At 39.8% G+C, this 17,879-nt stretch overlaps 1 protein-coding gene across 8 annotated transcripts in view; it reads left to right on the top strand.

The window, feature by feature from the left end:
- The window catches only part of LOC120573638 (multiple PDZ domain protein), a 50,560-nt gene that overhangs the window by 25,676 nt on the left and 7,005 nt on the right, over positions 1-17,879 (top strand). For 3 of the 8 annotated variants that reach the window (XM_039823488.1, XM_039823487.1, XM_039823480.1), the window contains 21 exons: positions 161-275; positions 1,208-1,406; positions 2,330-2,371; positions 3,644-3,751; positions 4,538-4,618; positions 4,882-5,059; positions 5,288-5,398; positions 9,858-9,920; positions 10,155-10,223; positions 11,023-11,182; positions 12,218-12,414; positions 12,612-12,703; positions 13,309-13,387; positions 13,626-13,694; positions 14,681-14,776; positions 14,859-14,933; positions 15,111-15,306; positions 15,388-15,533; positions 16,230-16,313; positions 17,495-17,688; positions 17,840-17,854. In XM_039823488.1, coding sequence (XP_039679422.1) covers positions 161-275; positions 1,208-1,406; positions 2,330-2,371; positions 3,644-3,751; positions 4,538-4,618; positions 4,882-5,059; positions 5,288-5,398; positions 9,858-9,920; positions 10,155-10,223; positions 11,023-11,182; positions 12,218-12,414; positions 12,612-12,703; positions 13,309-13,387; positions 13,626-13,694; positions 14,681-14,776; positions 14,859-14,933; positions 15,111-15,306; positions 15,388-15,533; positions 16,230-16,313; positions 17,495-17,688; positions 17,840-17,854 — 2,369 coding nt within the window. The remainder of the gene's footprint in view (positions 1-160; positions 276-1,207; positions 1,407-2,329; positions 2,372-3,643; positions 3,752-4,537; positions 4,619-4,881; positions 5,060-5,287; positions 5,399-9,857; positions 9,921-10,154; positions 10,224-11,022; positions 11,183-12,217; positions 12,415-12,611; positions 12,704-13,308; positions 13,388-13,625; positions 13,695-14,680; positions 14,777-14,858; positions 14,934-15,110; positions 15,307-15,387; positions 15,534-16,229; positions 16,314-17,494; positions 17,689-17,839; positions 17,855-17,879) is intronic. The other 5 variants (XM_039823486.1, XM_039823482.1, XM_039823484.1 and 2 more) reach the window with 5 other exon arrangements.

Below are 17,879 nucleotides of genomic sequence, written 5' to 3'. Positions count from 1 at the left end.
TGCATTATAAAAAGTAAATAGAAGTTCTACGTATTTTTTGGCTTCACTTCATTCCTACAGCCAATTGGCTGAACATATCTCGTCTGTTAAGACCCCTGTTTTGTATGGCCTGATATTTTCATTTACTCGTGAATAAGTGTGTTGAATTATCACCCTCAAGGACGAGGAGGCTGGTGTGAAAGAATCAGCAGAAGACGGTGACGAAGAAGAAGTACTGACCTCAGGGAGCAATTTTGAAAGGACTATCACAGTCGTCAAGGGCAACTCCAGCCTTGGTTTGTCTAATTATTTTTTTTTTATTAACATTCTTTTATTTGTTGTTTTGTTTATTTTCTCCTTATTCTTCACATAAGTGTAAATTAGGTTGCAGGACTGAAAGTATTGGTCTTTTACCTTTGTGGCATTTTTCATGAATGCCAGATTTGAAGCAAAATGATCGAAAAGATTTGTCAGTCTGAAAGGGTAATTTCTTTGCTATACGGGGTTTTCAAAACCTACCCACGGGGCTGCTACTGGCTCAGAGAATACTAAGTCTCAGCTTCTAAAACAAATAGGTGTTATGAAGACACTGTTTATCCTCAGTGCCTCATTGAAAACAGTACCTTGTTTTGCTTTTTAGTACTCTTAGATTGTTTCTATTTCATGCTCAATTCAAAATGTTTTACAAAATACATTTGGGTTTTGTATTTTTTATCTGTTTCCCACACTGAATATAAACCAAAATCCACTCCTAAATAGAACATACTGATGTTATTTTTATGATCTTTGCAGAAGAACCCCTGTACACTGCACTAAAAGTAAAGAGTTTAAAAGTTTAAGATACTCGTCTCCAAATCCACACTCTGAAGTAACTCCGTTGAGAATGAACAAACCAAATGTGTGAATACTCTGAGAGTTTCTAGGATACTTTGCTGCGATATGAGGAGTTTTTCTATTTTTCAGACCTGATACCGGTGCCATGAATCAGATTTATTTTGATTAAAAATGATCAATGAAACTATATCGTTTTCTATATTAGGGGACTTTTTCATTTAAAATGGAGTTAGTCCTGAAAATGTTTCTTGGTGGCATTGAGGTTTTGTTCTTTACTCGAGGTGTTCAGTTTTCAGTGATTGCTCTTCAGTGTCAGAGCTTTAAACTATTTGTTATCAATTCAGATCAACATGCAAACTTAGTGCTTAACAGTTTCTTATAATCTACCTCAAAGGGATGACTGTGAGCGCCTTGAAAGATGGTTTGGGAATGCTGATCCGCAGTATTATCAACGGTGGATCCATTAGCAGAGACGGACGGCTGGGTGTTGGCGATCTCATCCTCGCCATAAATGGGGAGCTTACAGCCAACCTGACTAACGCTCAGGCTCGCGCCATGCTCAGACGACACTCTCTCATTGGACCAGACATGGGGTAAGAGACTATGATTAGACAGCAGTGGCCACACATGTTTACACATATTATTGAAACTCTGCAAAGGAAGTAGTTGATTGTGCCACAAATACAATTGTTGAAATTGTTCAATAGAAGTACCAATATGTTGGTAAGTTTTAGAACCAATAGCAAACATTTTTTCCCTACTACTTTGCTTGGTAAAATATAACAAAAACTTGTTTTGGGCTAAATGAATAGTGGGAGGGCACAACATAGACACAATTGTGATTTAAATAAGGAAATATCCAAAATGTTTGAAACTTATCAGTCAATAACTGATCCCTCAACTCTGCTGATCTGGCATTGATTCACAGTAAATTACATAATGGATTCCTCTTCACAGTGCAGTTGTTTAACACACTTGCAAGGATACAATGTGGTTGGCCATTTACATACTGTACCAGTTTGCAAAGTGATTACAAATTTGAAAAGAAAATCTTAATAAGCATTCTGTGCCAACTTTTAGTGCCTGTTAATTCTGCAAATGCAAGCCTTACAAACAATATATGTTGATGTAATTAATGTGCAAAATAAATATATAAAATATTAACTTTTAAGCATTTAATATTTGTACTTGATTATGCACATCATTGTTATTTGTTTCTATAAACTGGGTGATGTAAAAGAGGTATGTTTAAGTTGCAACTTAAGTCAACTTTGAAAGCTTTTCCAAACATTGCTGGGAATGCAGTCAAAAGTGGTATTCAGTGATTCTAAAAGCAAAATAAGAAAAAGTAAATCCTCTTACATAACTGGACTTTGCTGTTCCTGCAAAAGTCATATGTTGCATTAAAGGAGTTACCGTTCCACAAGAAAATTGGTTGTGGTGTTTCACAAGTTCTGCTAAAAACCTTGGCAGTTTGTCAGCTCCGGTGCATAAAAGCCAACTCTTCACATTCTAGATCTGCTTGTGCACCTGAGGAAGATCTGTGCCCATTTTATGTGTGAGTATGACTAACTTCCACGCTGGTGGCGTTTCGGCAAGAAGCTGCCATTTTTGGTTTCCTTCCTCTCATTCTCTCCATCTGCTGTCCGGCTTCATTGCAGTCTGTTAAAAAGCTTTATCCAGACACAGAAATAGAATAGTTTCATTTAGCGGAGTGTCAAGAACAATGAAAACAACAAACTATAATGGTTAAATGTTTTGGAATTTAATTGGTGAAGATGCGGTTTTTAATTCATATTTTAATTATGCTGAGACACTGCACTGTGTATTAACCAACATTTGACATTTGTCTCAACAAAAAATAAATAGTGTCAGTGCACACATCGTCAAAACACTATCTGGATAAATCTTAATTGACTGCATCACTTACTTACTGAACTCACTGCATAAACTCCTTTTCTTTCGTTTCTTTCAGTTATTACCGCTATGTTCTCTGGGTATTTTTGTACCATTTTTTAACTCCCTGTTTTTTTTTTATTAACCATTGGTATTTAAGCTCCACGTCGTCTCTCACTGCATGCTGTGATGCTCTCAAATGACTCATCCATTTTATTATTTTACTAGGATTCATTTCCCAATCTGTCTGCATGCCATCGTGTTTAAAAACCTAATCAACCCGTCTGTTGAAGATCTGTCAGCTTCACTTAAATGTGTTAATGTGCCCTTCGGAATCAACTTCACTCCGAATTGTTTGGAAATGGGACTTTTGAGTGGGTGTCAGATTTTGTCAGCTAGCATTTGGTTCATTTCTTAACATAAATTAGTAACCTGCTCATGAATTATGGATGGATACGCCCTGGAGATTTGTCACACAGTAGGTGATAGAAGATGATTTGCTCAAACATTTATAAAAGGTATCTGTTTTGAACAGTCAGAGGTCATGGGCCTATATAGAAGTCATTGCATCTCACTTTGGGCTGCTTATAGAGAGAATGCTTTTAAAGAAATAGACAGTTCAGTGTTACTGCTCTTTTTGCTTACAGGTATATTTGCTGGAGTTGAGAAAAAAAAGTTTCTGAATGTAAATATGCAGATTTGAAAGAAGCTCCTCTGTTCAGTTAAAAAAAGGGGCAGTTTTAGTGCTTTCATACCTGATTGCGCTTGAATGCCAGCTCTTCTCTATTTTTCGTTAAATTACTATGTGAGTTCATAGTGAACAGAGGCATAATTGCTACTAAGGAGGTAATGGAGTGTCTAAAAATGGGGGATGCCAAGTTGTTTGCTGCAAGAAATGTTTTACGTGTGTTTGTGTGTGTGTGTGTGTTTTCAGCATTACATATGTTCCAGCAGAGTATCTGGAGGAGTACAAGACCAGCCTAGCGCAGGCTAAAGATGATCTCTTTTCTGAACCAGCTCCAGTCCCAGTTCCAGATCCAAAGTATGTTCTCATTCTCTACCCCAGTAACGTGTGTCTTATTACACTTAGAAACAGGTACTTACAATGTGCTCTGTTGAAAAACAACGTTGGCTTGCATAGAAGTCTATGGGAAAATGTTCTACTTCTCACTTGATTTATTACCTGATAGTTTCAAGTCTTCGTCACTACAGCATGATGTTCATTTTGTAAATTATGGTCCCATTGTTTTTGTAAATAAATAGTTTACCTGCCGGTAAATCTCCGCCGGTTGAAAATCGCCAACTTTGCCTCTTTAGCCATCGAAACCATAATCAAGGATGGTTTGGCCGCGTTCTCCTCCCCAGCTCCACCCTCTTGTCCTAAAATTGTCACGTCTAGTTTCAAGAAACCGAGATGGCAACTGCCAAAATGCCAAACTCAAGGATTTAAAACGGTAGTACAAAAACCAATGGGTGACATCACTGCTGTTACGACCATTTTTTTTTTTCTTTTTTTTTTTATAACAGTCTATGGTGTGAATCCATGAGATCTAACAAACATGTTTAATGTATTTCCTTTATTCAAAAAACATATTTTTTATGTATGTTTGCTAGCCAGCAGTCTTATTTAGCACATTGATACACTTCAAAAACAAAACCGGGACCCACTCGTGAAAAATTGCTTCATAGCACTACTACGTGGTCAGAAACTCCACAGGTTATATAACAAAACATATCAGAGTTTTTTTGTCCCTAGAGCTTCAATGGACTTCTGATAATAGGTTTCAGAATTTTAGCAAATTCTTTCCTTCCACTTTTCTCTATTCAGAGATATTCCTAACCTCCCTGAACGGGAAGATGGAGAGGGAGAGGAGAGTGCCTCTTACAGCAACTGGAACCAACCTAGAAAGTGAGTACACACTGTATATACGCATCTAATCTGATTTTGTGAACATGACCATGACAGATATGGTTTGGATAACTTATACAACAGAATGATGGCACAAGCTTGAAGCATTGACACACAAAGACACACTTTGGAAAAAGAAGATTTCTGAGATAAAAATCTTTTTTTCTGTCTAGCATACAATTAAGGTTACTGTATCAAATCAGTAGCACAGTCACAGCTTTGAAGGGATAAATGTTAAAATCTAGCATGCGTACCTTCATCAGGGTGGAGCTCTTTCGAGCACCAGGCAAGTCCCTGGGTATCAGTATCGTCGGGGGCCGAGGGATGGGCAGCCGGCTGAACAATGGTGAGGTGATGAGAGGCATTTTTATCAAGCACATCCTGGAGGACAGTCCTGCTGGACAGAATGGGACCCTAAAGACTGGAGACAGAATCGTGGAGGTAAAGAAATATTTCAGGTCACAGGCTAAATAAAGGTTGTTTTTGACCATTTTTTTTGAAGATCTTAATCAGAATGCTTGTTTTGGACTTATTACGTCATCCAGTGTTATTTTATTTAGGTGCAGTAATTCGAGAGAACCAAAAAACCCTTAGGAGAGTTTGAAATCCTCATGTGGAGCGGAGATTGTGGGTACTTGACAGAGTCATTACCCTGATATTTTTTGTCAGGTGGATGGAGCAGATCTAAGAGATGCCAGTCACGAGGAGGCAGTGGAGGCCATTCGCAGGGCAGGCAACACTGTCTCTTTCTTGGTGCAGAGTATTATCCACAGGCCCAGGGTAAGTCTGTATAATAGTGTCAAACCAATTGCTAGTAACTGCCTCATAATCTATAGGTCACAATTTCCTTTTCCATTTTCATGGACATTCTCATGTCAGGGCACTTTCAAAAACTACAACATACAATATACAACTCCTGAAGTATCAAGTTTGCTTTTGATTGTTGAAAGAAAGCCAAGATTAAATCTTTTATGAGAGCAACAACAAACCCTGTGTGGCATATTAAATAGTTTAGCAAGTTTTAACCTTTAACTGCGACATTGAAAATCACCATATCAACAACCTTGTGTGTTGTTCGAAAGTGCCCTCAGGCTTCTAAAGCATGACTAAGTAGTTTCCTGCTGGGACTGCAACTGGTTTGGCTCCAGTGTCAGATCTCTCATAGTCAATCACTTTGAGTGTCATCTATGAGATATTCCCACTTGCTTTCCTAAACATTCTGGTTACCCATTGCCTTGTAGCAACTCATAATGTGCTGTGGCACACATAGAGGGATCAATAATTAATGTTAATGGAGAATCATACTCAACTGTAGTGACTTGAAAAAAAGATCTTAAAGCAGCTATAATGAATATTGTTTAATAACAATAGAGGGTGTTACTCTGTTCTTTTTGGACCTAGCAGCCAGCGGTTTGGAGTGAAAAAGCCCTAAAACCCACTCTATGCTAAATGCCCAGCCACAAACAGCAGACAGACAACGTTAGCAACTAGCGGGTAACAACAATGGAGTATTTAGCAGCTAGCTTAACTTAGCAGTCAGATATTTCCCTCAGGAGAGTGAATATTGGACTTGCATTTGCCAGGTGACAGAAAAAAATGAATCCTAATGTTGCTATGTGTCGATGTGTATAAAAGAAAAAGTCAGTGGTATGTTTACAGCTTTTTTCCACTCTCCCAAGTGGACAAATAACTAGTTAATGCAATCATTGTAACAATCTATAGTACAGGAGAATAGCTTCATATCTTACCCTTGAAGCAATAGTTCAACATTTTGGGAAATATACTTAGTCACTGGAAGTTGGATGAGAAGATTGATACCACTCTCATCTGTCTGCTAGCTAAACATGTAGCTAAAGTAACAGCCTGCAGACGCTTAGCACAAAGACTGGAAAAGGGTAAACAGCAAGCTTGGAGGCAAAATTGGCCTACCAGCACCTCTAAAGATAACTAATTTACACAACTTTTGGACAGAGCCAGGCTAAAATTAGCCATTTCCCCCTGTTTCCAATCTTAATGATAAGTTAAGCTAACTTTCTGATGGCTGTATCTTCATATTTAGCATACAGACATGAGAATGGCATCTCATGTAATTCGCAGCAAGAAAGCAAATAACTATAATTTCCCAAAATGTCAAACAATTCCTTTAAAGGTGTTAATACCTTGATTTTAAGAGTTTATCCTTCATTTTTAACCTTGCTACATTATGAGTTGCCTCAAATCTGCATGTTACTCCGCACTGCTTTCTCAGCCTGAGTCAATATATAAGCCAGCTCCATCGCCTGCTGTAGAGAAACACACCACCTCTTTCACATGCATGCCACACCGCACATGTCAGGTAATCTGTCTCTCTCATTTATGTTGCATCAGCTATCCATTACAGTTCATCTTTGTTGCATTATCTCTCCTGCCTCCTCTTTCCTTCCGTCTCTCACACTGTTAGCAGAGTCTTTCTTTTTACTGCATCTTTGACTTTGATATACACATAATACGTATTGATGGAAATAAAGACAAACTAGAATTGGAGGTTTCTTCTGGGAGAAAAAAAGAAACGGGGGTTTATTTTAATATGCAGACATCCTATTCTATTTTTTATCACAAAGTGATCTGACCATAAACAAACAAATGACCCACAATTATGTTTTTAATTAAAAGGTTGAGTAAATGGTAAATCTATTTTGTCACTGGCAATACCAAGTATTTTAGTAAAACCTCTGTGCTGAAGGTGTGTGATGCTGACATTCAATACACATTCAGACTAGATTCTTAATGCAATTTCAGCATGGGGGTTATTGAAATTGCATTGCTATATCTTATAAAGGAACTCATCAAGTAAACAATAGAAAAGCAAAAAAGGAAATCATTCATACAGTACGTACAGGCCAAAAGTTTGGACACACCTTCTCATTCCATGTGTTTCTTTATTTTCATGACTATTTACATTGTAGATTCTCACTGAAGGCATCAAAACTATGAATGAACACATATGGAATTATGTACTTAACAAAAAAGTGTGAAATAACTGAAAACATGTCTTATATTTTAGATTCTTCAAAGTAGCCACCCTTTGCTTTTTTTGATAACTCTGCAAACCCTTGGTGTTCTCTCAATGAGCTTCATGAGGTAGTCACCTGAAATGGTTTTCACTTCACAGGTGTGCTTTGTCAGGGTTAATTAGTGGAATTTTTTTCCCTTATTAATAAAAAAGCAAAGGGTGGCTACTTTGAAGAATCTAAAATATAAGACATGCTTTCAGTTATTTCACACTTTTTTGTTAAGTACATAATTCCATATGTGTTCATTCATAGTTTTGATGCCTTCAGTGAGAATCTACAATGTAAATAGTCATGAAAATAAAAAGGAAACGCATTGAATGAGAAGGTGTGTCCAAACTTTTGGCCTGTACTGTACCTGTGTGACTAGGCAGCTGTCAAAACATGCTTCGACCCAACAAATTCAGGAAAAAGACATTTTTCAATTTACTATAAAGTCACTGATATTGAGTTACTGAAATTCGCAACAATGGACTGAACAGTTTGAAATATATTATTTTGATTGGATAATAGGCTACCTGTAGGCAGATAGTGCTGTAGGCAGGTCAGTGAAGCCGTTTTTAAATGCAGCCACTGGGATCCACCTAGAGAGTATAATAGCATATCCATGCTGTCTCCCTTTAACTTTCAAATCCTTCTCTTGTAAGCAGTGAATAATCTCAAGGTAGCCTGGAGGAATCTTTGAAACATTTTGTTAAAGTATTTCAGAGAAAGAGGCTTAGCTCTGATTTTCTTTTTTGATGTAGAGGAATGGCTGTCCTCAAGGAAGCCGCAAACTTTAATGGTTACTCATTTAAATAAAACCTGAGGTGCCTCTGTCTTCCACACACTCCCATTTTTTTTTTCTCCCGGATGGCCTCTGATTAAATTTTGTCAGGAAGGCTTGGCCGTCATAATACATATTTGTCATGTTGTCAGCTTGTCGGCCCTGTGTGTTGCTTTTAGAGGCCGCCGCTGCCCTTTCTGCAGCTTAATAGCCACCGCGGGTCAAGCCTTTGCTGCACTAATCAAACCTACTTAGCACCTGCCCTCCCTCAGGTTAGAAAGCTACCCCATGTCTGTGTCTGCCTGTTTTTGTATTGGTGTGTCTTTCACTTGACATGTACTGCTTTGACTTGTTAGAATTGTGTTAACAATTCCATGGTATGAGTAGAAGAAATAAAAAAGAAGAAAATGAAAGAAAGACTGCAAGTGTTTGTGTCATGCGAGTCATGCGATAAACATTAGAAATTATTTGGTTTCAGTCTGCAAGTTTACCACATAATTTAATATAGTGTCAAGATAGCCATTCAAATTTGTATTGTTCAGAAAAAAATAACTTATTTTCCTTTACAGTGAACCTCTGCTGTCAGACATGAAAATGATTATCCTAAAACTTTTTTTTTCCTACTTCTGGTTCTGTATATACATGTGTGTATGCCTATTTTGAATCTATATTTTTTCTCTCATCTGTTAGCATATGTTGCCTTATTTATATCTCTCCTTCAGTGCTTTGCTGCGTCCGTCTGTTGCATCAAACACAATCATAGAGGCTTTTGCTATAAGTGCATTTTATTTTCCTCCTGTCCCCAGCTTTGGAGGCTCAATTTCTCCCACTTATCCCTTAAACGTTGTGCCAAGCGTCTCAGTGCCAATGTAACGACGACAACTTGATAAGTCAGTCGGCACTCGACACAAATACCATTACGTGAACAACTGTAAACCGCAATATCTTTTTTTCTAAATGTCACGACTTTCTGGATAAAACCTTTTAAGCTCAGTCATTGAGGAGAAATGGTCAAGCTTGGATCGACATGCAGTGCTGGAAAAGCTTTCATCAGTGTTTTGGCGTAATGAGAGTTTGGTTTTGCCAAGCTTCAAGTTCGCTGAAGAAAACAAGTGAAAGTTTTTCTTTATTTAATAGATGTGGATTTTTCTTCAGTAGTGCCATTTCTAAACAGATGGCTTTTCATGATACAGCATATGGTCCTGGTATCAATCGTTCAGAACACTTATGACTTTATATATGAACGTTATTAATATTTATGGGATTACAATATGAGTCAGTATCTTATACTATCTCCTCCCATTGAAGTGAATATAATGAATTTGCTCTCCATACGTGGCGGTGCAAATTCATTTAAAATTCCTTATTGTGAGTGTCTGATGTAGAGTGATTTACCTTCATGTCTGTCCTATTGTTACCGCAGTCATCGGTAACAGACTCCAGTGAGGAGAGAGCTGCAGCTATGACAAGGGACAACAAGGACAAGGTTGGTGTTTCCAATTACCCTCCTCTGACAACTTGTATCAGTGTTTTGTGTTTGTCGTCGTTCCACAGTCCACAGAACCAGGTCTGAAATATAAAAAGTAGATGTGTTCAACTTTTCACCATGCACTCAATATGTTGTCAAACGCAACACTGGCATATGTCTGTCAATAGATGTAGGTATCTGTCAGCGATGTGTCGTCATCTAAAGTTGTTGCCCTTTGTCTCTTCTCCGTAGGAGGGTTACAGTCACAGTAGACTTTTCCGCCTCTCCCCAATTAACCCTTTCACTCCTACCCCGTTTAAGGTTTGTGGGTCTCTGTGTTGTGCTTTCCACTTTCCCTCTCTGTGTATGCTCGTACAGATATGTTGATACACCACATTACAGTTCATGTACTGAATATACTCGTGCTGTACATGCATACACTCGTATGTGTCCTAACATCTCCTCCATCTGTCTGACTTCCTTTGTACATTTTTGTGGAATCAGAACACGTTTTGTCCTTTTTGTTTTGTCTTTTGCTTTTTGTTAATTTTTTTGTTTTTTTTTTATCTTGAGCTGTACTTCAGTGGATGACAAAAGCAAATTTTAGATTGTTTGGCATGATATCTTGTTTGTACTCAGCTTTTGTATTTAAACAACAATTAAGTAATCAAAAGTGTGATTTGTTGCTCTTGGTTTTCAGGTAAGTGCACACATGATGGTTGAATGTGTAATTGTAATTACCGATTTAATGATAAGCAATTATATCAGTAATAATTAAGCAATTAAATGTCTCATTTATGACTCAGTAAGCATAATGTTATTAAAAATTGAGCTATTTCTTATTAACCTCATTCTGATTTGAGCCTCTGGCATCTATATGGAATAATCACATCATTATTCCTCAGGCTAAAACTAACCTATCCTGCTAAAACTGATGCAGCTGTTAATGTGAACCAGGCACATGGCTACTGTCGATTACATCAACAGCGCTCACATGTTTTCCTATCTCTGTAAACCTCATATCAAGTTAATTCAAACTTAAGTACAAAGATAAAACGTTCCTCCTTTTCTTTACCTTTCACTAATAAACTATTTTCCAACTCCATCTGTGGCGTGACAGCTGGCGAAGCGTGAAGCGGCGAAGACATCTCCCACCAGCACTGTCCTCCTGCCAGTGGTGCCCCATGTGGGAGAGACCGATACAGACACGCTGACAGAGATTCCTGGCAGACCTGCTGAGACAGAGGAGGAGGAGGAGGATGAGTTTGGATACAGCTGGAGTGAGTTCACTTCATCGTTTTCTAAGGGTGCAATGATATATTCTGTTAGAACCAGCAGTAAAAAGGTGTAATTTGTTCCATTGTTTTTCATTTGTTTATTTCATTTCACACTGGCCTATCATAAGTAAATCCTGTGTGTTTGTGTGTGAATTCTTGGTGTGACTGTGACTTGTGAGGATGGTGTGGGTCTAGAGACTTGCATCATATACTACTGGAAGTTTCAGCTAAAAAGAATAACTTAAAGGAGACAGACAGTATATTGATTTACTAGCTGTAGCATGCTTTATCACCTATCTGCCACTAGATGTCCTCAAAGGTACATTTTATTTCCCGACTGCTCATAAAGCCATCCAGAGTCTGCAATAAAAAGAGCACTGATTCACATGCTTGAGGTGGCTGTACTTTAGCAAAACCTAAAAGGACTCAATGTCCCAATTAAACTGTTAGCATCCTGCAGACGCTCTAATGTAGGAAGCACTCACCGCTTCAAGGAGAACGGGTCACAGTCAGCCACATTCAACTCAGGCAACCAGCATAAAGGACAGACTTCCAGCCTCCAAACACTTGGGACAGTTGTGAATGTGTGTGTGTGGGAGTGTGTTCCAATCCTGCGGGGATAAGATTGATGAGGTTAGGGCCCGGGGAGGTGAGTTGTGGAGATTAGTACAGGACTGATGGTCCAACAGTGGCAGGGAGCCCAGAACAACAGGAGCTCATTGGTCTGAACAGCGGCTATCTAACACACCAGAGACAGCAGAGGTGGAGGGAGAAAGAGAGGGGACTGGAGTAAGAAAGGAAGGGATAACAGTGGACACCACATTGAGACAAAGAGATAGAAACCCAGCACTCTGACATTTAAAACTGTTACCATTTTTACTTTTGGTGCCTACACATCTCACCCAATCCAAACACCTTCCCCATTTTTGAGCAACATGACAAACCGGTATGGAAACCCACATTCAAGACAAATCTGGCCCTATTCAGCAGTATTGTCAGCTTACATCTGTCTGCAACGACTTTACCTGCTTCTTTCAGAGAACATAATCCAGCGCTATGGCAGCCTCCCCGGTGTCATACACATGATCGAGCTGGAAAAAGGCAAGGCAGGCCTGGGCCTCAGCCTGGCGGGGAACAGGGACCGCTCTCGCATGAGTGTGTTTGTGGTGGGAATAGACCCCAACGGGGCAGCCGGCCTGGACAAACGTATGGTAGTGGGGGATGAGCTGCTGGAGGTAAGATGTGTATCGATTGTGGTTCTCAACTCTCGTGGGTTTGAAAACAGTTGGCCTGATATGTGACTCCTTAATATCTTTTATCTAGAATTTAAGCATGCTTTTATGTGCATGTCTTTTGGCGGCACTGTTTTGCATTACACATTTACTCTTGGAGAAAAGGTGTGTATAATTCTATATTTTGTGTATTCTGTCAGATCAATGGGCAAGTCCTTTATGGCCACAGTCACCAGAATGCATCCTCCATAATCAAGAGCTCTCCATCCAAAGTCAAAATCATCTTTGTCAGGTAAAAGACAACATTTTTCTTCCTATTATAAAGCCTCGATGAATACATTTCCATGGCAACAGCAAGTACATTTCATTCTTAGACTGCTTATGATGAAAACAGCCCTGAAAAAGTTCAAGTCTATTGTAATGTTATTCAAAATTCAATAGAGGGAGCTATTGTAATTCAACAGAAGGATGTGCTTGAAGGTGAAGTGATCCACATTCAGTGGTGACTAACAGATTCTCTCTCATGCACATCAAAAAAGAAGAAGCATATTTATTAGCTAACATAAAACAGTGAACTGTCATTTCTTGTACACTAACTACAAAAATCAATATACTATAAAGATGAGTATGTAGTATAAACTGTATACAGTTAGTATGCAGTATGTAATTGGGACATACTGTAGCAGCTGACATATCAGCACAGAGTCAGACATGTTTGATCATTGACCCTTGCCTCAAACAGTCTTTGCCAAAATCACACTACTTAACCTTCTACTTAACTCGTATCCCTTTTCTGAACCCTGGAAGAGACACTGTGATCAGCCCACGTAAATCATGGCTCCGCTGTCACAAAGCAGAGGAGCGACGATTTACGTGAATTATGACTCTTTGGAACAGGAACACGGAGGCGCTGAACCAGATGGCTGTGGGACCTGTGAGAGAACACGAAGGAGACAAAGTGGAGCCCCACACTGAGGTATAAACACACACACACACACACACACACACACACACACACACACACACACACACACACACACACACACACGATGTGTGGTCCTGGAGTTCCTAACCTCCCAAGCCTGTGTGTAACTCCCAAGACAACCAAAAACCACAAACACACTCAGTACTGTCTTCCCACTAGCCAACAGACACGAACACAAGTTTTAGTTATTTACTTCATACTGATTCAACTACTGCCCGTTTCCTCACAGCTAGAAACAACTGCTGCTAACGGTGATGCCCATACTTCAAAATATGAGCATCACGTCATAAAGCTGAAGGTGAGATACACTGGACCCCCCATACACATCACACACACACACACAGGACAACCAATAATAGAGAGGAAGTCTTGGAAGCAAATATGCTATAATGAGGGAGGTTTACACAAAAAAAAAGTCAATGGGGTATGATAGAGGGAGCACACTGGAGCAGTCAAGTCTGACAAGCTGCCAGGAAAGAGAAAAGAGACAGACAATTGTCAAACGAAAGGGTGAATAAACAAAACACGTCAATGGGAGAAGAGCCGTTCCAAAAGGGACATAAAGGCTCAGTTCACCCAAATAATAAAGAGGAACAGATTTTTGCCCCTTTGTGGTGTCTTCTTTCTAGCAATGCAGGTATTTTCAGTTTTATTTGCCAAGATGTCAGACATTTAAAAAAAATATCTAATTTCAAAAACTCACAGCGACATGTCATTTCCAGAAAATAGTTCCCACAGAAAACTGCCCACAGTGAGGTCTGTGAATTATTTTGTCATTCTTTGAAACTTCCAACCAATAACACCATCCATTTAGCTCCATCATATCAAAGAAGTTTCACCAGGCGTTATCTCAAACTCTTACCCATTAAACTAGAAACATCTGCATGGCTACATACAACAAGAGGTCCAGTGAACTAACCAAATGAGTGAAAAAGAGACTTTGATGGTAGCCCCCGTTTGGGACTATCCATATGGTATGTAAGGCGACAGGGGATGCCATTGTAAACGCAGCAGCATCTGGGCAGCTCATTGATATGAACACGCAAGCACAAAATGTTCCCTGCTGGGAACAAAAGATCAGAAGTGTGAAGGATGGAAGGTGAAGCTGTGACTAATTATCCTTCTGGAGATAATTGTCATCAGTTATGCTTGTTTTCGGCAGCTGGTGCAGCTACGTTACTTAGCTCATGTTACAGCTATGTGTCAGTCTGCAGGCTATGTTTAGACTGTACTAAATTATATCAATTTTACTCCTTTTTATGCAATCATGTTGTTCTCCAATAGGAGGACGGAGGACTTGGCATCACCTTCGTGGAGGGAAACACTGAGAGTGGAGTTGAGATTCAGAGTATATCTGAAGGGAAAGGGCACACAGGCAAAGTATGTATTACACCATGCAGCTTATGGTTTGTGTACATTCTACAGGTGATTTCTAATCAAAATTGTGATCTGCTCTACGCAGGAGGGCTGCATGAAACCAGGGGACAAGCTCTTAGCTGTGAATGGTGAATCGGTGCTAGGCTACACTGTGGAAGAGGTACAGCATCACTGGAAATAAACTGTAATCATGATATTGTATTTCCTGCAAAGGCAAGGATTTACTTAAATTTCCAAATGTAATGAACATGACATTTGTTGTTTTCATAAGAATTACTTCGAAAACAACAACAGTCACGATGTAAAGAGTCTGATTAGTAATTCTACTGTGTTTTAGGTCAATTCTCTACTGAGAAAAGCCAAAGGTCCAGTGAAGGTAGCCTTCTCTACAAATGAGACCCCCTCCTCCTTGTCCTCTCTCCAGTCAACCTGCCTGGATGGTGATTGCTCGCCTGACGTCCTTGCCAGCCTACCCAGCATGCTTAGTGCCGCCACGACTACCCTGAGTCAACAGGAGGCGGAAGCAGTCACTAGTGAGTCCCCTTTAAGAAGTTTGATTTCTTATTCAGGAAGCTAATTTGGGGATCAGTCAGGTTACGCCTCCACTATTTTAGGTCTGAGCCGCTCTTCCACCCCTTCCACTCTGGCCTGTGACCCGGCGACCTGTCCCATCATCCCCGGCTGTGAGACCACCATCGACATCTCCAAGGGACGCACAGGCCTGGGCCTTAGCATCGTGGGAGGCTGTGACACCCTGCTGGTAGGAAACAAAATTATGAATTACAATCTGGTAATAAGGGTATATCCATTCACTAAAATAATACAAAAAACACTACACAAATAAGGTCAATACATATTTGCACTGTTTCCAATCTACAATCCTTTTTGTTGAAATATACTGTAAATTTGTAATGACTTAAGTTACATGACTGTATTTTTAAGTTACCACCCACCATGCCACCCACTTAGAATCTTTAGTGGTGGTATAACCCAGGTTCCAAATAGCCACGGTGGCTCAGGAATGTAGGAAATGATGTTGTCACAGGCTCCCTCCTCCTTCCGTCGTCCTCTCCTCAGCCCATCTATTCTGTCTGCTCAGTCAGGCTTGGGGGAGCAGCTCTTTGTCTGGCCTCGGCCACAGCACACAATATCCAGCCCTGGAATGTAACCTCTGAACCCCAAATGACACTCACACTGGAACGCAGAGAAAACACACTAGAAGTCAGGAACATACACACTCAGAATGAGAATCCAAAATAATGTCTGAAATAATGTCCGTCTGCTGTCAAATGCTAAATGTAGTATTATCTTCAACATGTCCCCCCACCCCCCCACTATTTACTGTTATTTCCTCCAAATAAATCATAACTTCTCTTACTTCATCTCCTACAAATCCTGTTCACCTTCTTCTGCTATTCTGTTCTTATTTGCTCTATTTTTTTCCCTCTCACTCCAGGGGGCCATCATTATCCATGAAGTTTATGAAGAAGGGGCAGCCTCCAAAGATGGCAGGCTTTGGGCAGGAGACCAAATCCTAGAGGTGCGAGGCTGCGGCGGTATAATGAGCGTTACATATGACCTAAATTAAAAAGAGGCTGAACACATTTCAATAACTGAGACGTGGCTGCCTGAGGAGCTTTAACATGAAAGCTTGGGTTCCCAAGTTCATTCAAGGATCACATGCAATACATTCTTTAATATACATCTCAAATATATCTAAAAATTATATCAATTTTTGGCAACAAAACAATCTAACCCAAACAACTTATTGCTGTTAGTGAGACAAGTACTGAAGAATGAAGTGAGTAAATGGTATGAATCCTGTATGCATTATGTGGAGAGACAGGTTAAGTATCAGCTCAACTTGGATTTGCCCTGTATCTGACCTTATGCTTTGTCACAGAGGGCGGGCAGGGGTGGAACGCAAGACTTCTGTTAAGGCAGCTCAATCAGTGGACCTGAATTGAAAGGCACACATGCATGCACGCACACATACACACCCTTATGACTTAATTGCCCTCTACTATTCCTTTCTGTCCTTAAGCCAAGCTGCTGTGTTTAGAGAATAGGCTCAGAGAGGGAAAAGTGAAAAAAAAGCGGTTTCCCAGTCCACAGCAATGCCATTAGCTGCGATGGGAAAAATCCTTTGCATGTCCATGGTGATAGCTAATGGGCTATTTCCCCTCTTTAATGTGGTAAAAGAAGCAGGACATCAATCCTTACACTGACCACTCACGCTCCTCGCAGACTTTACTGGGAAGTCTGCTTCCCTTAAGTAGAAACTAAGCATTGTAGCATTTTTAATATTATGATCCAGTGTTCAAAAAGCTCAGCAGTTTGGGTTTCTGAAGAAGAAATGTGACCTCAGCAGTTAAAAGGAAAAATCTGTTTTGCCATTAAATTAGGCTGTTGGCACTTTTTATAGCCCTCTGCTGCATTCACTTTATATCAGGAATAGAAGAAAAGGGCTTCGCTACTTTGCAGAATGCCTAAAAATGGAAATTAGCCTAACATTAGTTGTTTGTTTTTTTATTTAAGGTAAAGTTAAAGTAAAGCAGATATTTCTAGTTTTTAATAAGTACAGTTCAGAACAATGGTTAGGATTATTAAGACATTAGGCTGTCTGTTATTATATTTTTCTGTTGGCCAATGGTTGCTACAATAGAACAACACCATATTACTGGAGCACACAAATACTAAACTCCTTTTCTCTGGTCACAGGTGAACGGCATCGACCTGCGTGCAGCCAGTCATGATGAAGCCATCAATGTGCTGAGGCAGACCCCGCAGAGAGTCCGGCTGGTGGTCTACAGGGATGAGGCCCAGTACAAGGAGGAAGACCTGTGGGACTCCTTCACTGTGGAACTCCACAAGAGGCCTGGCCAGGGCCTGGGCCTAAGCATCGTAGGGAGGAGGTGAGAATAACAGATTTATTATTAGTACTACTGCTTAATACTATGCAGTTATTAAGTTGCTTTTTATGATCACAAAAAGAGTGAGCATACAAGGAATCTTCCACATAGTTGTACAGCAGTAACTTTATGTATTTTTCTTTATTTAATGCAGATCACGGGACGAGAGGTAATCATTGTTAAAAGAGCTGTAT

The sequence above is a fragment of the Perca fluviatilis genome, chromosome 14, assembly GCF_010015445.1.
Source record: "Perca fluviatilis chromosome 14, GENO_Pfluv_1.0, whole genome shotgun sequence".
NCBI lineage: Eukaryota > Metazoa > Chordata > Actinopteri > Perciformes > Percidae > Perca > Perca fluviatilis.
Note: the sequence above shows the minus strand (reverse complement) of the source record. Positions and strands in the feature narration are given on the sequence as shown.